The sequence below is a fragment of the Anabrus simplex genome, chromosome 3 (genome assembly GCF_040414725.1).
Source record: "Anabrus simplex isolate iqAnaSimp1 chromosome 3, ASM4041472v1, whole genome shotgun sequence".
NCBI lineage: Eukaryota > Metazoa > Arthropoda > Insecta > Orthoptera > Tettigoniidae > Anabrus > Anabrus simplex.
This window is the reverse complement of record NC_090267.1, coordinates 366649526-366676698: the sequence shown is the minus strand read 5'-3', so window position 1 is coordinate 366676698 and position 27173 is coordinate 366649526. Positions and strand designations below refer to the sequence as shown.

General features: G+C 38.9%; 1 protein-coding gene across 1 annotated transcript; it reads right to left on the bottom strand.

The window, feature by feature from the left end:
- Positions 1-117: 117 nt before the first annotated feature.
- Positions 118-27173, bottom strand: Syx16 (syntaxin 16). The gene is made up of 5 exons (XM_068227075.1): positions 26979-27173; positions 18800-19051; positions 17761-17923; positions 4496-4767; positions 118-720 (listed from the first exon to the last, which is right to left on the bottom strand). Exons 1-5 carry the CDS (start codon positions 27057-27059, stop codon positions 538-540), a joined length of 951 nt encoding a protein of 316 aa, XP_068083176.1. The 5' UTR covers positions 27060-27173; the 3' UTR covers positions 118-537.

Below are 27173 nucleotides of genomic sequence, written 5' to 3'. Positions count from 1 at the left end.
TAGCTACTGCAAGATTACCATGAATGTTTAAGGCTCTCTATGTATATTTCTTGAATATACAGTCAATTCTAAGGGTAGAACACATTCCAGGAATAGTTTGTATCTCCAAGGAAATCTATCAAATCTCTTACACCAGTGGAAAGCTACATCATATTTGTTTGTACATTTCTTCTTTGCTGTACAGCCAGATGGCATCAAATCGAAATGTCTGCACACGGTAGCTGAGGCCATACGATTATTAGTTTATTATTTTCTTTGCTGTACACATAAAGTAACAAAATATACAACTTATTACTTTAAAGAATTGTAAATCTCCATGGCCTCTTAAAAGGCCATATGATTTCAGTCTTAGAAAATATCAGCAATCCATATACTTAACGGCAAGAACCAACATGAAATTCACATTTCAACCAATTCATTTCAGCTACAACTGAATCTTCCTAATGTCACACATGCTGAACAGTTTTTTATCATTCTTCAGTTTCTTACACACCAAACATATCAATAAAATATTAGCTGATCTACAGCACCTCAGTTTTACGATTTTACAACAATAAGAATAATTAGCAATACAATTGTGACTGATGCTAAACATAGGATACACATCATTTTTCGATTCTTTCTCTGGTATGTGTCTGCTTTCTGTAGTTGTTGGTAGCCTTGCTGAACTTGAACTTGGCACATTTCTATGTTATAGTCAATTCGATCAAGAACAGTACCCTGTAAACAAAGACAAAATAAATTAAAATCATACAAAACAGATTTTAGAATGAACTCTGTATGTATATAATACATACATTCAAATAAACTTTGTGGAACCTCCCTTGCCTTAGAGGAACAAGAGCATTTACGAACCTGCAGTCTTGTATTATTAAGAAGAATATGGACTTGTTCATGGTGTGGGTAGCTGCAGTCATGTCTTAGTTTGTGAACCATGTGCAAGGCTAAGAGTCGGAATACCAGTTGGTACGGAATAGGATTGGACATCTCGGACATATTCTGAGTCACGGCCCTCCTTGTGCTCAGGTGGCAAGGACTATACAATCCACTGGTGGTCCCTAACCTGTTAGTAGACAGACTGTCATTGGGACTATGTGTTAGTAGGGTAGCATCATGCTTCACAGAAATTTTACCAAAAATGCTCAGAATGTTTTAAGCAAGCCTCGGATCTATGGGAGTAACGAAGTCCCACTTTTATTTGACAGGCAAGGGACTCCTTGGAAACAACTTGGTGAATGAAATGGAATTCGATGGGGCGCTATCAATATTAATGGGGTTTATGAAAGAACTACCTGAGTCATCTAAGAAGATGGCATCTGGATATATTAGAAGTTAATGGCATTCAGGTAAGTTGAGATAATGATGAAGAGAAGCATATCAACCACTGCTGACAGTGTTACGACATCAAAACATTCCCTCACTTCCTAAGTCACTGCACATACAAAGAAATGTAATTAATGCCAGACATCACAGCATTTGTTCGATCCTAGCCATGAGCTTGATAGATTCCAGCACGGTGAGGCATGAAGAAATTCACAGTCTCCACTACTAGTAGCATTTGTCGAACAGACATCTTTGCCTTCAATGAAAAATTAAAAAGCAAGCATATGGCATATGAATGACTCAACCATCAGATTTGAGACTGATGCAACAAAGCCCGCAGAAGTTGACGGAGGGAAAATGAGTAGATACAATCTGTGTACCCTCTACTATCTTAATAAATATCACACCACCGAGCTCGATAGCTGCAGTCGCTTAAGTGCGGCCAGTATCCAGTAATCGGGAGATAGTGGTTTCAAACCCCACTGTTGGCAGCTCTGAAGATGGTTTTCCGTGGTTTCCCATTTTCACACCAGGCAAATGCTGGGGCTGTACCTTAATTAAGGCCACGGCCGCTTCCTTCCCATTCCTAGGCCTTTCCTGTCCCATCGTCGCCATAAGACATATTTGTGTCGGTGCGACGTAAAGCCAATAGCAAAAAAAATCATACCAAAAACCTTGAAGTTGTAAGACTCTTGATTGGAGCCAAAGGCACGATCTTTCCTTACATTAACACCGAGATACTTGCAGTGATTCCCATCCATCAACACTGTAGACATCCCCACTCTTCCAAAAGGGCATCTGCAAGGACTTGTAGTGTTTGGGGTGGTTGCTTACATGAATCTCTGAATGATGTTGACATAATGCGCTCTAGCATTATCATGCATTAATACTGTGTATTCTCCAAGTTGAATCGTGTGAGAATCACATGAGGCACTAAGATCTCATCAATGTACCGTCTAGCAGTTAAGGATCGATTACAAATGACCAGGACAGGACAGATACCAAATTGTATGCTGACCAACCCTGGCATTCTGCGAGTAGCCTTCTTCTAGCAGTGTAAATGCAAATGACTGGCTTAATTCAATGACAACTGCTTCCCTGATTGCCTACCTCACCCTGCATGATCTGCCATGACTTGAAAACACTCCACTCCACACAGATTAACCTTTGCAACATTTTGAATTGAGGCACTCATACCTTTCATCTGATACTGACACTCATCCAGATGACAGTGAAGCCCTCTGTTAAACAGGACATGTTGTTGCCATTATAGTCCAATCCTCATCCCACTGTGCATTCATAAAGTCTAGTTGGGAACATCTAATGATATGACCAGATTTCTCTTTTGATCAATGCATTATTAATCTGCCTGAAATTACAGGTGACCACAAGGATCCATAATACAACAAATTTATAAGAAAGTAGGCTATAGAAGTCCTGAATAATGGAAATGAAATATAAATACCAAAACGGAAATGTGTTATTAGTTGTACATTGAGTACGGTAATATGAAGGTGAATTTGATGGACACTGCTGTGAGGGTGATGGCAGAGATGTCATATTTGCTGATATTGAGTGTGTCGCTGAAGTCGACAAAGAAAGATGTAATCGTGCCTCTGGCTCCAATCAAGAGTCTTACAACTTCAAGGTTTTTGGTATGATTTTTTTTGCTATTGGCTTTATGTCGCACCGACACAGATATGTCTTATGGCGACGATGGGACAGGAAAGGCCTAGGAATAGGAAGGAAGCGGCCGTAGCCTTAATTAAGGTAGGTACAGCTCCAGCATTCGCCTGGCGTGAAAATGGGAAACCATGGAAAACCATCTTCAGGGCTGCCGACAGTGGGGTTCGAACCCACTATCTCCCAGATGCAAGGGTTAACTACCATACATGTTTCGAGAGCTAACTACTCTCTTCTTCAGAGGTGCCAAAACATCAAACTAAATCTTTGGACTTGATACATTTGTACAAATACAGTTACCAACAGAACAATTAAATTTATATCTTGAAATAGTTAAAATATATCTTTGTGTCTCAACTGTTTACTTACTTACTATGTCTTTTAGTACAAATTTAAAATACAATAATTTCAAATCATAAAATGAATAAAACCTATTAAATTAGTCACTAAATACTAAAATTTGAAATCTGCTCTGTTCTTGGATCGTAAGTCCTTATTTACACTTAAAAACGAAATAAAATGTTTCTTTGTGTCTAAATTTACATTTACTATGTCATTTAGTAAAACACTTTAAAATAGAAAAATTTTCAATTCATAAAATAAATAAAACCTATTAAGTTAGTCACTATATGTTGAATTTAAAATATCTTCTGCTCTCTTCTTGAAATTTCTCCTTTCCATAAGTTCCAGAAAAGAAAACATTATATTTAAATTTATAATCTGCAATTCAATTACCGTATCTTATTTATTCCAATAATTGTCAATTAATCGGAAATTTCTCCTCTTAATCCTGTCTGACCATGCGAGCCATTTTAACCATCAAATTCGTTTAAAATAAACAACCAACAAGCCAACTTTTAGAGACATTTTTAATGAAAAAGACGACAACTCAGATGATTAGAGAATTTTTTTTTTTTACTTACTTCAGTTTTAAAGAAATTAAATATAAGTCAATATGGACAGGATTGAACCAACATGGTTAAAATAATAAATTTTTTGCCAACTGTCAGCATCATCACTGTTCTCGGATTCTGCTTCTCCGCACACTGCCTGCTATGTGATATTGCAGCGTTCCTTAAAACGCTGAATACAAAAGAATTATGATTTTACTCAAACTTAGTAAATATGAAGCACAGTGTAGGCACACCGAAGTGAGTGAAAATACGGAAAGCTACTGCAGCACATTCTGGAAGACGCATTCTATCATGATGCAGATAAATTGTTAATTTAAATTACTCTGAGAAATACTATTCTTTTTTAAATGTAAAGGCAGTTTTGAATTAAAAGTCTGAATTTCGGTAATGGGACCGACATTGTGCTTTGAATTATGAATTATCCATATTTCGAAGTAAACAATTTAAATAACATGCAAAACTGTATCACATGTTACCGGGAACGAGAGCTTCTTCGCATTAGATGGAATTCTGAATTAACCGATTTTGAATTATGAAGGTGCTAATGTATAATTATAGTCACTTTTTAAAAGTACCTGGTCTGCCACCATGTGAGCCAAGTCTTTGAAGATATGATTCAGATCCACAATCGATCTCACAATCTGTCGAACTTCTTGGTCCCTCTGTGCAACCATTTTGGTGTTTTCCTCTTCTAGGAGTAAGAGCTGCTGCTGTGTCATCGTAGAACCTACCCGACCACCAAACTGCTGATCAATGTTGTCCACTTCATTGTCCACCTCCCAATCGTCAGGTGACATGAAGTCTTGGCCAAAATACTGTCTGGAACGTTCTTCTCTTGAGTTCAATGCTGAAAATAAAGAAAAAAAGCAGAGAATCTGGAATTACTAATTCACCACCACTGTCTGGAGTAAAAAATTAATAATAATGATAATAATATGAGAACTCTGGTGCGGCGGAAGAAAGAATCAATGAAATGTAAAGAGGTGATGTATAAAATATACTACTGCACTGCCCAATGTTGACATATACAGCGGAGACACTGGCAAGAAGAATAAAATCCAGCCCAGTGAAATGAAAACCAGTAACTCATTTCCCTCTACAACCTTGTGGCTTGGGAGCTACATAAACATGATTCTAGTGCCGGCATCCAAACACCCGGCCAACAGGTCCTGGATCCGTTGCACCAGAGAGTGCCGAGAAAAACAGGTATCAATAAACTGTAGTGAGCACAATGAGTCAGTATAAAGCAGAAATTGTCTGCGCTCTTCGGACAGTGTGTACTGCAGAGCTTTACAGATAGCATAGAGAGCTCTGCTGTGTACACACTACAGGTTTCCAGGAGAGCGAAAAGAAACCTATCATTTTCGAGAACAAACGCACAGCCCACCTTCGTTTCTGCCCTCAAACATCCATGTAAATGACAACTGAACCTGGATACTGGCCAACAACGGACAGGAGGAGCCTCCGATAAATCAAAGGGTCCATGTTTTCCTTCGGGCCAGTGTACAGATCTAGGATTATTTCAGGTCGTCGTATTATCCACGGAGGTACCCCACTTGGTAGTCTGACAAGGCAGGGAACCGAAGGTTCATCAAACAATCTGTGACTTCTATCCATGCGTATTCCAACCGGCCACATTGCTCAAGGATAAGCAGCACACAGCTGGCGGTTTCCATTGTGGAATATGCAAGGGCAGCTTGGGTGAAGTGACATCTGTTGCAAATTTGCAGCATAGGACAGAAGCATTTGCTGGCGCCTCAGGTGTAAAGGTGGCACACCAGATTCAGCGAGCAGGCTGGCAATGGTGCTTGTAAGAAAAACTCCCATTGCCAACCTAACCCCACTGTGGTGGATGCTATTCAGTTTTGCAAGGACGCTTTGCCTTGCTGATCCATATGCTGCACTGCCGTAGTCTAACCTGGGTAAAACATGTGCCCTATAAAATCGTAGAAGCACCGTGCGGTCAGCCCCCCAATTAGTACTGCTAAGAAACTTCAAAATATTCAACTTCTTAGTGCACTGCACTTTTAACTGCCGCACATGTGCCTCCCACGATAATATGCTATCGAAAAGGAGCCCAAGAAAGCGGCAGGTGTCAACTACGGGAAGAGCGAAATTCCCTAAATAAAGCTCAGGATGTGAGTGAAGAGTGCGCTTCTGGCAAAAGTGCACAACAGAGGTCACTGCAGTTGAAAACTGAAAGCCATGTTCTAAAGTCCACTATTCCACTCTCCTAATAGATTGCTGTAATTGTCGCTCTGCAACTGCCATATTATAATCTATTAGCTTCATGTCCGTATTGATAGATACTACAACATAAAAGTAATTAATAAGTCTCCACCTTATCAATACATTAATTTATTTACTAAAGTAGTAAATTCTGTCAGTACCGGTTTCGATCCCTAGGGGATCATCCTCAGCTGACACACAAAAAGATTTATATAATTACTAAAACATCACATATGGGAGATTGTACCTTCATTAATAGTCCAATTGAATCAGACATTGAAAGACTGTTTGTTGATATATTATTTTTTTTTTGCTAGGGGCTTTACGTCGCACCGACACAGATAGGTCTTATGGCGACGATTGTTGATATATTAGTGGATTCATCTATTGGCTTAAAAATACCATTGTGTGAGGTATGTAACTTTGTTATGTCTAGGTTATTGAACATCAAGTGGATTTTACACTTGTTCACGTTAATAACATTCGGTCATAGCATTGACCAAAAGTATAGAACCTTTTAAAGAATTTTTTTTAACGGAATTTGAATTACATTTTCCAAAAAAACTTGCAGTAATTAATGAATCTTCAAAAAAGCCATGGATCACGAAGGGTATACGGATTTCAAGTCAAAAATGTAAATTACTAAGTAGATTAGCACAGCAGAGTTGTGACCAGGTTTTTTTGTAAGTATGTTAAAAACTACAAATCAGTCTATCGAAGAGTTCTTAGGATGGCTAAGATAATGCACAATAACAAGAAAGTTAAAGAGTCGTGCAATAAATCACGAACCATATGGAAGGTAATCAAGGGAGAAACCAACAGACATGCAATTGGAAATAAAGTTGCTGCCATAAAAAATGATAAGGGAATACAAATGAATGACCCTCATCATTTGGCTAATTATATAAATGATTTCTTTCTATCCCTACCATACAAACTTGAAAATGCAAATAAATCAGAACTCCCAACCTTTGTGCAAAACTCTATGCAGTTAACTCCAGTAACTGAACTGGAAGTTTTTAAAATCATACAATCTTTGAAGAACAAAACTTCCACAGGTGTAGATGAGATTCCCACAAAACTCATTAAAAAATGTGCTCCCTATCTGGTACAGCCTTTAACTTATCTCATCAATGAATCATTTTCTAGTGGTCAGTTTCCTAATCTCCTAAAAATAGCTAAAGTTATCCCAGTCTTTAAAAGTGGAAACTTACACGATTTACATAACTACAGACCAATATCAATACTTACTGTTATTTCAAAAATATTTGAATGTGCTATGAAAGATCGGCTTACTAAATTTTTAATCAAATATAACTTGTTAAATAATGCACAACATGGGTTCAGATCTGGCAGAAGTACTTTGTCTGCTTTATCACATTTTACACAGTTGGTCGTAAATGCTCTTGATAATGATGAAACTGTGATAGGACTATTTCTTGACCTTTCAAAGGCATTTGATACTGTTGATCATGAAATATTGTTGCACAAATTATATCAGATTGGAGTTAGAGGAATTGTTAATGACTGGTTTAGATCATATCTGAATAAACGATCCCAGTTTGTTGAAATTACACATTGTAACAGTAAAGGGCATAATGAGACATATCACTCTCAGGTAAAAAAGCATAGACTTAGGTATTCCGCAGGGTAGTATTTTGGGGCCTGTTCTTTTCTTGATCTATGTGAATGATCTTCCTCACAATAATCAAGTAGAAACAGCAGTTCTGTATGCTGATGATACAAACATAATTATTAATAATCCTGACCCTACATCTATAGAAACTACAGCAAATACAGTCCTGTCTAGGTTAGAATCATGGTTCAGGAAAAACAAATTAACATTGAACTTTAAAAAGACCCAATACATGGAATTCAAGGCATCTAACTACCATGACAAAACTGCCAAAAAACACAAACTTATATTAAATGCAAATGCAATTGAAAATACGTTGACCACAAAATTTTTAGGTGTCCATATAGATGAAAAATTAAGATGGGATTGTCATATTAAAAAAATAGGGAAGTCTCTGAGTTCTGTTTGTTTTGCCTTAAGGATTTTGTCTAATAGTTGTAGTGAAGAATATGTTAGAATAGCATATTTTGGATATTTCCATTCAGTCATCACTTATGCTATTGGTCTCTGGGGCTGCTACAAATCAAATCTTGATGTTATTTTTCGAATACAGAAACGAGCTATCAGAATTATATTGAGACGTAACAGGTTAGTTCATTGCAGACCATTATTTAAGAGACTAAGGATACTCCCAGTACCAAGTATATACATCAAGCAATGCATTCTACACGTGAAAAAAAAAATACTGATCACTTCAGAAAGAATTTTGACAATCACAATTACCAGAAGCGAACAAGAAATAATATTTTTATCGAGCACAAGAGTAAAACCATTGCCTTGAGACATGTAGACTCTGTTGGAATCAGATTGTATAATAAGCTTCCAAATACGATTAAAGATATTAGTCCCGTCAGTTCATTTACCACAGCTTTAAAAAAATCTCCTGCTGAGTAGCTGCTTCTACAGTACAGAAGAATACATGATGAAGTGCTGGTAATGATGCTACTACTTATTAACTTGTAATCTAGTATATAGCCTTAAAAATATGTTAATGTCACATTGACTATGTTCACATTATTAACACTACACCAATATATTTTTATTTTGTCTTGTAAATATTGGTTATTAATATTATTTAAAAAAAATTAAGATGTGCTGTCCTAACATTGAGGTATGTGGTATTTCTGTTTTTCTTCTTTTTCAAAATGTTCATTGTTGTGCATATATTATTGTTAGTATTAGGAAATCACTTGACAACTCCTATACTGTTGGCATATTTCAAAATATGTAATTGTACAGTCTATGGAAGCTAAATAAATGAATGAATAATTATAAAACTGAGATAAAGTTTACACTTATATACACTAGTGTTTGTAATTGTTGTACAGGCTTAAAAATCTATAGTATTGAGGCATATTGTTTCATTGTATCTTAAGATCTTATCTCAGTTTTATAATTAATGTGAACAAGTCTAAAATCCACTTGATGTTCAATAACCTAGACATAACAAAGTTACATACCTCACACAATGGTATTTTTAAGCCAATAGATGAATCCACTAATATATCAACAATCAATCTTCAATGTCTGATTCAATTGGACTATTAATGAAGGTACAATCTCCCATATGTGATGTTTTAGTAATTATATAAATCTTTTTGTGTGTCAGCTGAGGATGATCCCCTAGGGATCGAAATCGGTACTGACAGAATTTACTACTTTAGTAAATAAATTAATGTATTGATAAGGTGGAGACTTCTCAATTACTTTTATACTGCCATATTATGCGAGCTATAATGCAGAGCAAAATCGTCCACATATAGTGACGGTATTACTGCTGAACCAGCAGCAGTGACAATACTGTTTATGGCAATCGCGAACAGAGTAACACTAAGTACCGATCCCTGTGGGACTCCATTTTCTTGAACGTGGTATTGCAAATATGCCCTCCCTTCTCGGACATGGAATAAATGGAGGGACAAAAAATTTGCAATAAATACCAGCAAGTTACCTCAAAATCTCCACCGATGCAGGATTGAAAGGATACCATATCGCCATGTGGTGTCATACGCCTTTTCTATGTCAAAGACAGTCACCAAATGCTGTTTGTGGAGAAATGCATCATGGATAGAACTCTCCAGGTGTACCAAGTGGTCAGTGATCGAGCGAGCAGCACGAAAACTACATTGGTACTTGGACAAAAGTCCTTGTTTATCCAGACACCACACAAGTCAGCGATTTACCTCTCAAATAGCTTACACAAATAGTTAGTAAGACAAATAGTTCTGTAACTTCCTGCATACTTAGGATTTTTGTCAGGCTTGAGGACAGGAATTTCTATGCCCTCTCACCAGCGAGACGGAAACTCACCCTCTTTCCAGATTTGATTGAACACACCAAGGAGATATAACAGACTATCCTCACTAAGGTGTTTCAACATCTGGTTATGGACATTGTCTGTTCCAGGAGACATGTCCTTGCAAAGTGCCAAGGCGCTGGAGAGTTCCCACTCCGCAAAGGGCATGTTATAGTCCTCTGACGCTTGACTGGAAAAACTAAGGTGATGACATTCTGCCTCCTGCTTCAGAGCGAGGAAATTACAATGGTGATTCCCAGAGCCAGACACATCCGCAAAATGACTGGCTAGGTGGTTTGCAATTGAGAGCGGTTCAGTGACGATACTGCCTGCAATGGAAATTCCCGGTACAGAAGATGATCCTTGGATGCCCGAAATACATCAAAGTTTAGTCCACACTCGAGATGATGGAGTATGTGACATCACAGATGACACATATCTCTCCCACGAAGCTTTCTTACTCTGTCGAATAAGAATTTGCGCCTTAGCACGGAGTTTATTAAATGCTACCAAATTGCCCACAGTAGGCTGCCTACGATAGCATTTATGAATATGATGGTGTCTTTGATAGCTGTTGCAATTTCTTCGTTCCACCAAGGAATGAGTTTTCGGTGAGGAGTCCCTGAAAATGATGGAATAGACTCCTTAGCAGCAGCAAGAATAACTTGTGTTATTTAATTGATATCACCGTCTATGCTCCGCCTGGTCACGTCGTTAAAGACAGCTAGTGATGTGAATTTTGGCCAATCAGCATGTTTAAGAATCCATCAAGGAGCCTCGATGGATTTCTGTTTCATCAAAGTAAGAACAATGGGAAAATGGTCACTGTCACAAAGAGATCATTGTGTGTATTCAACCGAAACAGGGGAACCAGCGTTCTGCTGCATAGACTGACATCTATGCAAGAGTATGTCCCATAATGTACACTTAAATGAGTTGGTTCACCTGCATCCAAAATACACAAATCCAGCTCTCTTACTAATGTTTCCAACTCCCTTACCCTGGGGCAAGGCATTTCAGAGCCCCTTATATGGTGATGGGCATTAAAATTGCCCAATAGGAGCAATGGGGGTGGAAGCTGATCTATAAGGTCAGTTACATCATTTATATTAAGAGGCTGGCCTGGTGGAAAATAAACATTACAAACTGTTGCTATGACAGGCAGTGGAACGAGAACTGCTACAGCCTCCAGCGGGGTTCTTAGTGGAAACTCTTCACTATAGGTATCAGAATGGACAAAAATGCCAACGCCACCGGAAGACCGGTTAGCACAATGTCGTTCTGTTGAGTATAGTCTGAAATTTTTCAAGACCATATGATGACCAGGTCTGAGATTAAGTTCCCGAATGCGGACTATACTCGTCGAATGCTCACTAATTAGCTGGCGCAACTCAGCAAGATGCCTATCATAACTGTTACAATTCCACTGTAACAGTGACACAGTGTGGACTAAGAGAGGGTGAGTGTTAGGTTATACTTAAAACCTAAGCACTAACATCAACATCTACATTCGTAGATGTAGACGAAAGCTCAACGTCCATCCCGTCGTTGATGGATGAGGGGACCGACGCCCAGAACTTCGACGCTTTTGGTGGGCGGGATGTCCTCCTACGAGGGGAGTGCACAGGTTTTGGAGCAAGCGTACCTACTGGCGTTGATTCACACTCTTCAGATAGAGGGTGATTTCTCTTTCGCAGGAGAAGTACGAGAGTGCTCCTCTTCTCCGCCTTCTTTTCTTGTTTAGACGGGCTGGGAGATAATTTTGCAGCCCTGGTCGACGATGCTGCCTCTGCTGTCTCGGGCATGGCTTTCGTCTACCTCTTGGTGGGGGAAGACTTGGCCTTCCCCCTTGCTATGCTGGCTTAGGAGTCCCAGCTGTCATAGACTTGTTTGTGGTCGAAGGTGGGGGTGCCCCCCCCCACCCCCTTGAGCTTTTACTCTTTGCGGCTTTGCTCACAGGAGCAACAGCCGCCTTGAGCGCAGTGATCGTAACAGGTTGAGAAAATGTAAACGATGACTCTGGAAGACTCTGTGCTATCTTCGTGTAGTCTAGCGTCTTGCCGGGAGCATTCATAGAACTGAACTTACGGCGCGCTTCTTGGTAGGAAAGACCATCCCGGGTCTTGATCTTCTGGATCTTCTTCTCACTAAGATATACCAGACAGTTCTGATCTTGGGGTGAATGAAGACCAGGGCAATTAGTGCACCTGTAATGAGTTGTGCACTCTTCCGCGCCGTGAGTTCCTCTGCCACATGTACCACATATGGACGGATTCAAGCAACGAGATACCATATGCCCGAACCTCTGACATTGATAGCAGCACATGGGAGGTGAGATGTACGGCCTCACATTGCAGTGATAATTTGTTACCTTGAATTTATCTGGTAACACTGACAATTTGAAGGAGACAATGAACACACCCGTGGTAACGTCTTCGCCATTGACTTTGCGCACAATACGCCGGACATGTGTCACGTTACGGTGCTTCATGTCTTCCATCAACTCATCGTCAGTGCTCAAGATGAGATCTCGTTGGAAGATAACTCCATGAATCAGATTCAAGGTCCTGTGCTCCTCCACTTTGACAGGTCGCACTTGAGCAACCGATCAGCTTGCATGGCAAAGCACGTCTTCAGCAACAAACTACCATTATGCATTTTTTTCAGATCTTCCAGTTCACTGTAGACACCTTCTATGTGCCTATTAAACAAAATAGACTTTACCAACTTGAAGTCACTCCCATCAGTTCTGGTAGCAACCAGAAACCTAGGGAAGCTGGATCCCATTCCTTCACGCTGCCCTTGTTCCCAGGGAGTTGAACCCCTCAAGGAATCAAAAGTTAAAGACTTCGGTCGGGGACCACCTTGGGCAGGCTGAAGACGTTTTGAAGCCATGCCCGAAATCATACTCCCCGAATGCCACCCACTCTGATCAGGGGCCTCTGTAGCCGAACCAAACAACCAAGGCAATACCCACCTGGTCGAAGCAAGTATTGCCCAGGGTCCAATGTTGGAAGATGCCTAATACGGAATGATGGAGGCAATGAGCACTAGGACTCCCTTCCTCTAATCACCCGCAATAGTATGTACCCCATAGCGTGTACAGAGTAATAAATACAGGGCAATTCAAAATGATGGACCCAATTTCATAAATTTATTCTATGAAATCTAATGAACATATCATACTGTGAGATATGTGCAAAGAAAGGCACTCTCAAAGTTTAGTTGAGTTTAGATTTCATCCCACATGGTTTCATTTTCAGCCATTACGAGCGCGCAGGAAGCAAGTACAGAAAATGGCTGCGGCTGGAGAGCAGAAGTCATTCTGTGAGCTTGATTACCATGTAAACAAGTCCGTGATTAGTGTTCAATGGCATTTCCGTACCAGGTATGGAAGAGACCAACCTACTGGAAAAGCCATTCGTGCGTGTATGCAAAATTGGGCGAGACACGGGCTGCATCTGTAAGCAAAAGTCGACTGGCTGTCCTTCGACCGGGGAAGAGACAGTGGAACGTGTTCGTGCCAGTTTCGTGCGGAGTCCGCAGAAGTCCACCTACTGGGCATCGAGGCAACTTGAACTTCCACAGGCAACTGTTTGGTGCATTCTGCAAATGAAACCCTACCATTTGCAACTGGTGCAGGCCTTAAAAGACACTGATTATGCTGTTTGAGCGTCCTTCTGGGCTGATTTTCTCACATTAATGGAAGAGGATGGGTTCTCCAAAACGGTAATTTTCAGGGATGAAGCAACTTTTCATCTTTCCGGGACTGTGAATAGACACAACGTAAGGATATGGGAAACTTCTAATCCCCATCAAGTTGTGAATCACCAACGCGATTCTTCCAAAGTGAATGTGTTTTATGCCATTTCCCATGAGAAGGTTTATGGACCCTTTTTCTTCATTGAACCTACTGTGACAGGAAATGTTTTTCTTGATATGCTGCAACAATGGCTCCTGCCACAGCTCAAAGAGGATAGTGCAGATTTCATCTTTCAACTGGATGGTGCCCCTCTGCATTACCATGGCAATGTTCGGAGCCATCTCAACGAGACATTGCCACAACGCTGGACAGGTCATGCATCTCAGGAGGATCGAACTCTCATTCATTGGCCATGGCGTTCCCCTGACTTAACCCCATGTGATTTCTTCTTGTGGGGTTTCGTAAAGGATCATGTTTACATACCACCTCTTCCACTAACACCGGACGACCTTTGTGCCCGCATCACAGCAGCCATCGCAGAGATTGGCCGCGACACACTACACAAGGTTTTGCAGGAGATAGACTATGGGCTTGATGTATGTCGTTTTACGCGAGGTGCTCACATAGAACACTTGTGATAAGACTGAAAAAACTTTGAGAGTTTACCGTTCTTAGCATGTCTCACATTACAATATGTTTATTAGATTTCACAGAATAAATTTATGAAATCAGGTCCATCATTTTGAATTGCCCTGTATACAGAAAAAATAAAAAAACCAATTAATAATGTCCTTCTGGCATTCGGCTGTGCGAGGACCTATGTTGTCAGGCGCATACTACTGCACGGGCACATGGTGCTCCCACCTGCAGGCTTCCTGGGCGGTCACGAGCGGGCTTTCGGGCATAATCGCACACGTAAGAGGCCCATCTCCGAGCAGGACGCACATCAAGAATTTTGAATTGGTCTACAACTAAACCTAAAAAAAAATTTTTAAAAAAAATTAATAAATAAAATAAAGAGGGGACCGATGGTCACATGACCCTTTTAGTCACCTTCTTCAACAGGCAGGGATTACCTGTGAATGTATTCAGCCCCTTCCATCCACAGGGGTCCAACACATAATAGCAAACCACAATCCATTCCGCACCTAGGTCGCTCCTTTTAGTCGCCTTTTACGACAGGCAGGGGATACTGGGGGTGTATTGTACATCTGCGTCCCCCACATACAGGGGATGTTACCTTTTTAGTCGCCTCTTACGACAGGCAGGGGATATTGTGGGTGTATTATTCGTCTGCGTACCCCACCCACAGGGGGTCAATCTACAGAGCTTTTCTTTCTGCCACCTCCCCATTTTATAGCCATTACTGAAAATACACTTTCAGTATATGCATTTGATGGAAATATAATAAACACAAGCTTAAGTACCATCAAATGTTCTTCAGCTTCTCTGGGCCAATTAAACCTGTAATATATAATATTGTTTTACTAGCACCATCCTCCCCAGAAACAAATTTTTGCTATTTCAACAAATTCTGAACACGTCATTCATATTCAGCTTTTGCACTGACTAGAGTAATACAATTCATCAATGTAAAACTATTTACATAAAAAATTAACACAAACTTCACAGACATGTTTACAATCATTTTCACAGATCTTAACTTCTCCAGTAAACAAATCCTTTGATTTATATCACGTGTGAGTCACTTTGTTACAAAAAAAATGATTCCCTCAATTCTTTGCTCTACATGCACACTAGTACCGTTAGCACACTGCCAGAGGCGCTGTTCTCACTGTGATGACTGATCTTTTCAGTCAGAATACAGATTTTGTACTCGATCATAATCACGCTTTTTTAATACTCTACTATTGTCTAAACAGCGATATTTTAAAAATGGAACATTCGGCATATGATTTAAAGGGTGCACCATATGTGGAACAAAATGAGAAAAAGCATAATGTTCCAGGCAAAACCATACATTTGGCAACCCTATAATAGTAGTAGTAGCAACATACCCATGATGCGAACAGCACATTAAAAGTCCTTGGCTTGCAAAGGTGACTGCTGCATAGTTAAATGATCTGCAATACTGAAGTGTCACATAGCAAGTCTGACAGCATCCTTATTGTTTCACTTCATGACCTGATGTGATACCTCTCATATTAGACAGCTTTTCAGCTGGTCTCAGAACCACATTCTAGAACATACTAACTTCATAAGCTTCATCAGAGTAAGTTAACATACATGCTCAGCATTCTCTAGAAACAGTTAGTAGCGCTTCAGCTTCATATTAAACTAGGAACTAAATGATAAAATAATACTGACACTAAATATTTTGATATCTGTCTATAATTTTGGTGAATAAAATTAAATCCTTGAATTGGCCACGAACTGAATCCATCTGGGTAAGAAGCAGGCATGCTACCCTTACCCAGTAGTAGTAGTAGTAGTAGTAGTAGTAGTAGTAGTAGTAGTAGTAGCAGTAGTAGTGAGGCTATTTATTCTTAGCTGCTGCAGCCTTTGTTAAGACAGACCCTCTGAGGGGGTTGGGGATCATCTGCTATCCTTGAGAAACTGCATGTTTGTGGTGTACAAGTTGCAAGAATGTAAGGGGACAGCACAAATACCTAGACACCAAACCAAGGGAATTAACCATTTAAGGTTAAATCTTTCGACTTAGCTGGGAATCAAACCTGGGTCGTCGACCATTCAGCCATGGTGCCAGATGAAAGAGATGCAGGAGTGTCATAACAAATATCCTGAAAAATTAATCTTGATGTAACCATAAAAAAAGCATATAGGTCTCACACATTTAAGACCTCTTACATGTAAACCACCAAAGCTGGAATCTGATCTATACCCTTGAGGAAGGTGAAGTTAGCTTTCAAGGAGGAGATCACTACATAACCCTGCACTGCAACTAACTGCAACTAATTAGATCGGTACTGTGCTTTACCCATTTAGTTTCCCTGTAGAACTCTACAGTTACTCATGAATCCTGTGAGACTACTAAGAGAGACATTAGGGTGTCTACTTGAATCAATAAAGTAACTCTTAAAGAATGATATCTCTTAACGTACCTAGGTTTCATATTCACAAAGTATGGATTTAACAGTTTTATCTGCTTGAGGACATCTAACACAAGAAGGATTCACAGGTCTTGTTTCGATGCCACCTTAGTCCACCATCACCACTGAGCAGATCAGTTGTCCTTCTAAGATTTCTTCTGTGCATATACAGCAGTTTATTAGCTCTGTTGATCTGGCTCTTTTATATGAGCTTATGAGTGTCCAGCTCCTGGACTGAATGGTCAGCATATCGTTCATTGGTTCGGAGGGTCTCGTTTTTCATTCTCAGCTGGGTATTTCAGCCTATCTGGCTAATTCCTCTGGATTAGGGAACAGGTTAATACACTTCCTTCACACGCACACAACACATCACACTACCAACCGTCACAGAAACATGCAACGGTGATATTCATGACTAGAATCAAGATAGGTACCCGGCCGTAAAACTGGACTTAATCCGCTTATAGCCCTTACTCCAAGCAACTGGGAAAAGGACAGGAAGAAGAAGATGATATGAGTTGTTATGTATTCAACTGATTTCCAGTACTTTTTATGACAGCTCATCATCTATCTATTAACATTTGCCTTAACTGGTCCACAGGTAAGACCAAATACAGGCTTGGGTCCTATAAATTTTTGAGAGCCCTCTTTGGCTAATCTACCAGCACCATCATTTCTCCAAATCCCCTCGTCCTGGCACCCACATCTTCATGTCTAAACAAATGCACTACATTGCCAGACTGGCCGAAGTATAGTGTTTTATCCCTTTACACTTCTGTATTTCTTAGTATACCTTCCCATTTTGAGGTGTCAGGTACAACACACCAATTCTATTAATATCTTTTTTTTTTTTTTCAGGAGGGTTTATACAGAATTGCATGCTACGTAGCAGAACATTTACTTACTTCTAAGATACGAATTTTGGGACCGTCGAAATGCAGTAGATAGTTCTTGGAGAGATGTAACTAAAGATGATACTACATTGTACGAGAGCCGTTTTTCTTGTCGATTGCCCTCGTTACTTTGGTGCCGAACCTGTTGTATTAACCTATGAATACCACCAAACATCTGAAAACGCAAACATACAGTAATCTTATGAAGTTGTCAACCACAACGGAAAAAATAAATAAATAAATAAATAAAAATAGATGAATGAAAAAGAATATCCTAAGTTTTGAGAATGAGAACACACAATACTCCATTCCTTTTTCCTTTTTATCACTTTAGTGAAACCAAAGAAGCCTTTAATTTTACATGACTCTTGCTATTGTGATCATAACTGCAGGTTTAATGTGGAATCTAAACCACGAAGGCACAATTTATTTCAAAAATCCCACATACGTTGACTGGGGTTCAAACCATGGCTGGTTTGATAAGAAGCCAAGACAATGTCACTCAGCTACCATGTCCCTCAACAATCTTGCTAAACACCATATAAACACAACAAGAAAGTCAGAAATAAATCAATCACTAATTGTTTCTACTACATTATCGAGACTAAAATTTGAGTAGCATGCAATTGGCTATGGTGGCTGTTTTACAGATTCAAAATTAGACTTAAGGCCATACTGGCATCAGTAGTAGATGACAGTTATTAGCTCAAGGACAATGACAAATCATGGACACACTTTTCTTGATCTTTAGGCTTCTTCTCCCATCATCATTAAGATGTATATGTGGAATATAGGGGAATTTCTTAAAATAAATTCATATTTTAATCCAGTTTAGACATAAAATTTTAGTAAAAAATAAACAATGCCATATTTTATTTTTATTAATAAGAAATGATTAGGAGGAAGTAATTATGATTATAAATAGACAAAAATGTAGACTGAGAGGACAACTGGGGCAAGTGAATTCCATCATCACCAAGGAATGACAAGTATTTTATCTTCTCCAATGCTGATGGCTTGCTAAACACTAAAACATCGAATACTGCCTTACCCTAGTAATTTCTTGTGTAAGAGCTTCAATCTGTTGTTCTTCTTCTGATGAATCATCCAATGTCGGTCGATGCAAATGCCTTGTATGTAAAGTCTCTAGTTCCCGTAATTTAGCTCGCAGTCGTGTGAGGGAATACTGAGCTTCTTCTAAACCATCAACCCACTGAGGAGGCATCCGAGATTCACTACTTCTTCGTAACTCTAGACCTGCCTCAGCGTCTCCCCCAACAAGAGACATCCTGTCGCTCATATGCTGGAAATAAAATATAGTACAGAATTATAAGAAATGAAAAGGATACAAATTGAGCCTTCAGCAGAAAGACAGGAACACAAATAGGGTAAACACAATGATGGGTCAGTGAGAGAAGAGAGAGAAATAGAAAGAAAAAAATGACACTTCCCACAACTTCATACACTGCTGTCTTCAAATAGATTTGGCCTTCACCTCATCAATCCCAGTTCGTCTATGTACAATTCTAATCAGCCTCCAATGAGCTTGTTTCTGTTTCCCATTTTAATGAGGAAGGTGGGCTCTGACACTCACAGAGGGTCCATTGTGACAGATCTTCAGTCTTGATGTGGGGAGTGTACAATAAGAAGAAATACAGGAAACGAGAAAAGCCCAAAAAGTGTAGAAGACTAGGACCACAGGAAAAAAACAAAAAGAGAAGAGGAAACCAACAGGTTAATACAGTGAGTTTCTATCATTGGTTGGCCGGCAGGTGCACCCAGCTTATCTGCCTCCCAATGACTCATCACCTCCCGTTACACAGCACAGCGACAGCACTTTCTAGTTTAGGTCTATGCTTAGAACGTGTATTAAGTGTTGATCTGTCACTCCAATAGTTCTTGAGTAGTGAAGTGTTATTTTGGAGTATAATTCTCATAATGCCTCCACATGTGTACATGGCAGAGGAAAGAGTATTTATGTACAATAATTATGTGAAAACAAGAGTCTTGCAGGAAGTTGTTAGCCGATTTGTAACACAAGTTCCTGGTGTTCGCCCTCCACATAGACAGGCTGTGCGGAAACTCGTAAACAAATTGAGAGGAACTGGCTCTTTACTCGATAAGAAGCAAAGTGTTAAAAACCGTTGTCTTAACGGGGAAAAGTAAATGAAATTGCAGAAAGATTAGAACATATTCCTACAAAATCCCAAAGACAACTTGGACAAGAAGCAGCAGTTTTGAAGAGCTCAGCATGGCAGGCTACGAAAACGTTAAAATTGAAACAGCTAATGACACATTAAACTTAATTGAGGAAATTTTTGAAGAGTGTATTATTAGTACTTATGGCCGTCACGGTTTGTGACTGTTTTAACTGTTTATGACTTTTATTTATGAGGGAGCTTAAAAAATAGAGAATGCCAGAAACCCTAACATGTTCGACGAACTGAAATAACATATCCGGAGAGAAATATCCTTAGCTTTTTTCAAGCGGTCTTGCCGAGATTACCTATTAAATGTATAACCAGCTTGTATGAATGGAAGAATGAATGAGGTTAGGATTTATATTTTGTTAAATTATTTCATTATTCTGTTTTATAAAGTTTATTAGATATGTGGTTAAGTGCAAGAGAGGGCCGTGAGTCTTAACTTTGAAATAAATAAATAAATAAATGAATGAATGAATGAATGAATGAATGAATGAATGAATGAATAAATAAATAAATAAATAAATAAATAAATAAATAAATAAATAAATAAATAAATAAATAAATAAGAACTTACGCTTATGAATCGGAATGTCCTAAGATGATGCCAGAAATGTGTGGATGCAGGAGAACATTTCCATCTCCTGTCAAATGTATGAGCTTATTTCCTTAATTCTTAGCTACTAATTTTCTTAATTCCTATTTTTAAAATTTAATTGTTATCTCATGTCATACACGGATAAAGTGAGCAAAGTGCTGTTCTTGTTGCTATGCCGCAGAGCGGTGAGTGATGACTTCATGGGAGGCTGATAAGCTAGGCGCGCCTGCCGGTCAACCGATGAGAGAAACTCATTGTATAAGTAATGGAAAGGAACAAGTAAGTGCAACCAAACCATAATTAGAAAGATAGGAACATTGAAAGGATCACGTTCAGTAACAGGATAAATACCTACAATGACAAGTCAGTGTGGGAAGAGGCAGAAATAGAAACAAATCATAAGAGGACAAGGACAATCTCCACATCTACAGCTGGGCTGAGTGGCTCAGATAGTAGAGTACTGGCCTTCTGAGCGGAACTTGGCAGGTTCGATCTTAGCTCAGTCCGGTGGTACACTTCCAATAGATTTTCTATCACATAAAAGAACTCCAGCAGGACAAATTCTGGCACCTCGGCACTGTCCAAAACCATAACAATGCAGATAGTGGAATGTTAAATCAATAACATTATTATTAGAGCTGTTTACAAATAGATTAGTATTTCTGGTGACAACAAACTAGAAAGATTATAATAGTTATTTACATAACAGCCATGGAAACTGATGTTTTACCTTACAATTGAAATGCTTACGTCCAAGCCACACAGAATTTCAAAATGTCGAGTAAACTTATCACTTTATTGGCTGAAGCATACAGTATTTTATTACATACAATGGCAAATCTATTTATTTTAAGTTAAAGATTTTACTATAAATAATTTTGACTTGTCACCACTCAGACCATGCATGACTGAGGCGGCAATGACCAACACAATCAATACAACAGTAAGTGAACAAATGAAAAGCATGGAGTGTCCAAATGAACATGTTGGGAAGTTCAGAAATTCAGAGGAAATTTGAACAAATCAGAGAAGGTGTTGGTTGATAAGCAAACTGGAATTCAATCAATCAATCAATCAATCAATCAATCAATCAATCAATCAATCAATCAATCAATCAATCAATCAATCAATCAATCAATCAATCACAGATGCTTGTTAAATAAAAGTGTACAGAAAGTAGCCACTGAAGCATTAAGTGTGATTTTCCACACACTTCTGAGTCAGGAAAGAAGTAAAATTTATCATAGTATTGAATAAAAAAATATATACAATTCATGGGCAATACATACATTGAGACAGCTTGTTACACACTTAGTGTGGAGCAAGGTGGCTCAAAATATTAGCTTCTCAGCTGAAAATATTAGGATACTGCTCCAGTAGACAATAATTTATTCACTTCTTTCAGTCTGGTTCATGGTTAACCAGCTGTATAAAAAAGCCCCGAAAGGATACTCTCCAATAGCAGATTTTCTTTGAGGGTGAAAACTATTGTATTGTCCTACTTACAACATACACTAATACAAGACAAGGGATACATTATCCATGCAATATGTGCAAGACAAGTTTACTTGTAATATACTAGCTTTGTATACGTGGAATTTCTTCCAGACAAATATGAATTTCAACCAACAGTAGTTCATGTCTGGTTCCCCATAAGAGAATGGCAGTGCTTCAGCACCCATTCCAACAATTTGTGAAGATTGTCAGCATGAGCATAGCTGGCGGAAGCGACATATGGCATAACTCCTCGAGCAGATGAATAAGAGAAACATGAGGAAATTTGAACCTTGTGGTGGTAGTTCACCTATCCTTACTCTTTGCCTCCCTGACCACACCAGTAGGAAGGGTAAACCTTCCATCTCATCTTGGAGGTTTTTATAATATTGGACTATAAATTTTACCTACAATTTTTCAGACTTTGTGCTGGACATGTAAGCACCCTACGTCACAAGCTAAAAATGCTCCTTCAACAATATAAAAGTGCTATTTTCTGGAAAACTGTTAAGTAAATTAATATGCACCTTTTTTTAAATAGGAAATTTAATTCTAGATCATGTATATATGCTCCTTTTGTTTGCAAGACCAACAGTTTGCTGGTTACTTTGAATGTCTTCAGATAGGAAGGAACACTGAATTCTAAGTACATCTGGCAGCCTTCATTCTTTAGTAGGACTAATGGCTCACACAACGCATTCACTTTTAAGGATTCTTAACTCACACTTTTCTCCAACTTGTGCTTCTCTTTTTAAAAAACCATCTACTCACCTAACCAAGATATCATAAATACATATAGCCTATAAAATCACCACCATGGGTTCTGCCCACAGGCAGGTTTTCACACAGCAGCTCTCCGTGCTCCCCTGTCTTCTGCCATCCTCTTCAGATCCTTGTAAGTTCCTCCTCCTTTGATGTCATCTATCATCTTGTACCTTCTCCTTCCGCAAACTAATACTTTTAGTGCTTCCATTAACAAACACTCCCGTCTCAATAAGTGTCCCATCCAGTTCTTCTTCTTCTCTCTTATAACTTGCAGCAGTCTTATTTCCCTTTCCAATACTTTTTTATTTCTCACTCTTTCCATCCAGCTTATTCTCTCCATTCTCCTCCACAACCACCTCTCAAACGCTTCTAGCCTTTTTTCTTCTCTTCTCAATGTCCACATCTCTGCTCCAGATAATGCCAAGCTCTTACTTGACTGATATTAACTTGCCCTTTCTTGATATTTGCTGGTTTTCTTCCTTTAACAATCACCATATTCTTTGTTTTTGAAGTATTGATTCTCATCCCATACTACTCGCAAGCTTCGTTCATATCTTTGGTTTCTGCTAATAATACCATGTCATTGGCTAAATACAATCTATTCTCTTTCTGCCAATACATATTCCTCTTTTTCCTTCTAAGCATTTTCCAATAATCTCTTTGAGGTATAAGTCAAACAACAAAGGGGATAGGCAACAACCTTATCTCCATTGTAGCCTATCAAAAACTTTTTCCAACTCAATAAAAACAACATAGATTTCTCTTCTTTCTCAATGTATCTTTCTTAGCAGGCCAGTGGAATGTCTTGTTCCTTTTCCTTTTCTAAATCCAAACTGTTCGTCTCCAACCATCTATCTAATTTCCCATCAAGCCTTCTATTCAGCACTCTCAACAAGACTTAAGCTTCATGAGAGTTTAAATTGATAGTCCTATGCTCTTTACATTTCTTGGTATTCAACTTTTTCTCAGTTGGTATCATAACTGTTGCTAGCCTATAACAATCAAGAAGAAATAAGCTTTCTTTTAGTAAAATGGTGGCTAGCAGCCTTTCGGAAGTTCCACGGGTGGGAGTGTAGACGACTTAGCTGTGTTGATACTGCTACAGGGCTGAAAGCAACGGGAAACTAAAGCCATAACTAACTCTCAAGGACATGCAGCTCTCTCTGTGTGAATGAATTAATAGATGGCAGGCAGAACAACAGGGAGATGCTCAATAAATTTCCAATTTGTTTGCAATTATTTAAGGACTGCCCTAAATGCAGATCAGTAGTGACTGACTGACTGACTGATTGATTGCTTGATTGATTGACTGAATGATGTACTGATTATGGCTTCCTCCCAGTTAAATATTCCAGAGCCATTTGGATCTCCAGGTGGGGACTAAACGAGCGGGGGTAATCATCAGAAAGATGGATACTGACATTCTGCAATTTGGAGTGTGGAATGTTAGAAGTATGAATCGTTGTGTTTATATTATTGTACAAGTCGTCGTGGTAGGTTAGAAAATCAGAAAAGGGAGACGTATACACGAAAGTTAGATGTAATTTGTATAAGTGAAGTACGTCGGCAGGAAGAGTAGGAGTTTTGGTCAGGCAACTACAGAATTACCATCACCAAATCAAACAGGGGAAATGCAAGAGTTGGTTTAATAATCAATAAGAAAATAGGGCAGCGGGTAAGCTACTATGACCAGCATAGTGAACAAATTATTGTTGTCAAGATACACACCAAGCCAATGCCCACCACAATAGGGAAGGTCTATATACCTACTAGCTCAGCAGATGGTGAAGAAATTGTAAATAACCTTCAAATACCAGCGGACTGAGCCAGGATCGAACCTGCCTAGTTGGGGTCAGAAGACCAGCAGCTCAACCGTCTGAGCCACTCAGCCCGCCAATCTAAATAGGAACAAGGCACCTGGAATTGATGACATTCCCCCACAATTACTGACTACCTTAAGAGAAACCAGCGTGGTGAAGTCATTCCATTTAGTGTGCAAGATTTGATACAGGAGAACATTTTTTTTTACAATTAGCTTTACGTCGTACCGACACAGATAGGTCTTACGGTGATGATAGGTCAGGAAAGGGCTACGAATAGGAAGGAAGCAGCTGTGGCCTTATTTAAGGTATAGCCCCAGCATTTGCCTGGTGTGAAAATGGGGATCCATGGAAAAACATCTTTGCTTCCTTTCCCCTTCTAGCCCATCATCGCCATAAAGACCTATCTGTGTCACTGTGATGTATAGCAAATTGTAGGGGTAAAAAGAATAAATATATATATATATATACTGGTATTCGTGATATATGAGTATATCATGGCTCTAATAAGGAAGCTTGGGACCACCATTAAAGAAACAGATCACGAAAACACAGATTCTTTTGACTGCTGAATGCTTTATCAGTTATATGGTTGAAAGGGGAAGGGAATATCATAAAACCATAGAATTTTTTAGAAATTTTTGGTAGTGTCAACAATTGCCTACATATGTGAACATGGGTTTTCTTATTCAATTTATTTTAAAAATAAGTACAGTAATAAGCCGAATGTTAAACATGATGTGAGAAATTGGTAATAAGCTGAATGTTGAACATGATGCAAAAAATTAACTCACTAGTGAAAACCTACAACCTGTTCTCCAGTCTTTGACCGGGTCAGGGATGTAATGAATGAACCATATATATAGGCTATTATTACAATGGGGTCATCACTCCCAAAGTGATTTATAAATGACTGATAAATGCTATGAAATGATAATGGAGAGTGTTGCTGGAATGAAAGATGACAGGGAAAACCAGAGTAGCCGGAGAAAAACCTGTCCTGCCTCCGCTTTGTCCAGCACAAATCTCACATGGAGTGACCGGGATCTGAACCACGGTATTCAGCGGTGAGAGGCCGACGCGCTGCCGTCTGAGCTACGGAGGCATAACTCACTAGTATCCTGACAAAAATTTGTTGGATACAGCTAACAAGCAGAACTTTCTTAATGAAATGAAAGTGTAAGCCACAAACTAGATTTTCAGAACAGTATACACTTTTATACAGAGAATAAGTGTATATTTCTTTTAGTTATAGACCTAATCACATATTTTTTTTTTTTCTGGCAGCCTTCAGTAATTGTTCACTTAGGCTACTACCGTATTTAGCAAATATGGATGTTATACTGGGTACTGTGTGTTACAGTATGTTTAAAGGAATCGTTATTTTATTGGGTGTCAGATCTGGAACTAAGATTATGTGCTGTGAAGGTGATGAAATCATAAATTACTTTACAGGTAGGCCTACACTTAATGTTGTAAATGTCAAATGGTGGTACACTGTCAAAATAGATTGATAACTCCTTACCTAGACATACCATACTACAAACAATGATAATGTTATTTTCTTAACATCAGAGACCACTAATAATTTTATCCTATGTTCATTACGTCAACCTGCCAACCTGAGTGGTACAATCAATTACTTATTGTTCTTCTGTTTTCATTGTAAAGAGTTTGGTCCCAGATAAAGCAACTGCATTTGAGAACGCTTAAACATGAAATTGTTAGTCATTAACTACATTTAATATGCTTGAGTCGTGTTCACTCATGGGTTGAAACAAGCAAGATTGCAGTTTTATAAGACTGTTGATATCGCAGCCATAGCCACAAGGGTGTGACTTTTTATTTCATAAATCCCACATACACTGACCGAGATTCAAACTGTAGCCATTATGGTGATAAGCCAGATGATGCAGCTAGCAGCATTACTGCTCCAATAACTCCTTGCTATGGTTTACAGTCAGTTACTTCCTATCAGCAATCCTACAACACAGATTGAATGCAACACCCCTCCTCTGATACCATTATGCCCCCCCCCCCCAAAAAAAAACCCGCCAAAATACATTCATCAATATGTGTTGTTAAGGTTAACCTAACAAAATTTACTTTATTTCCTATACGCTGTCCAAGGTGTTCATTAGCAATCAACAGGTCCCAAGAAAATACGCTTACTAAAACAGTTCAACACAACAGCCACTAAGTACATTTTCTGTAAAATTTCGATAGGATTTGAAAATTATTAACTCCTATTGCAGGTATGTGTCATGACAGGAGATATGTGATTGGAAATGTAATAAAGCCTGAAGATCCTAACCTATAACCAAAATAACATATTCCTTAGAAACTTACTTGCTCTGAATATATGTGCCGACTTTGCATGGCATTATTTCGCATCAAAATAAATACTTCTGTCAGGGTTCGAGTAGCCATGGTTCCTTTCCCAAATTACAACAAGTTCATTCAAGATGATAAGGTTATTCAACTTATTTGACGTACACCAATCCAACAACTGTTTATTCGGCAGCCATATTGAACAATATCACA

Excerpts from the sequence above, each read along its gene's own strand:
- Syx16 (XM_068227075.1), bottom strand. The coding sequence starts at position 27,059 with ATGGCTACTCGAACCCTGACAGAAGTATTTATTTTGATGCGAAATAAT. Across the intron at positions 17,924-18,799 it reads TTACACAAGAAATTACTAGG|ATGTTTGGTGGTATTCATAG; the intron begins GTAAGGCAGTAT and ends TTGCGTTTTCAG. Across the intron at positions 721-4,495 it reads CTCACATGGTGGCAGACCAG|GGTACTGTTCTTGATCGAAT; the intron begins GTACTTTTAAAA and ends CTTTGTTTACAG.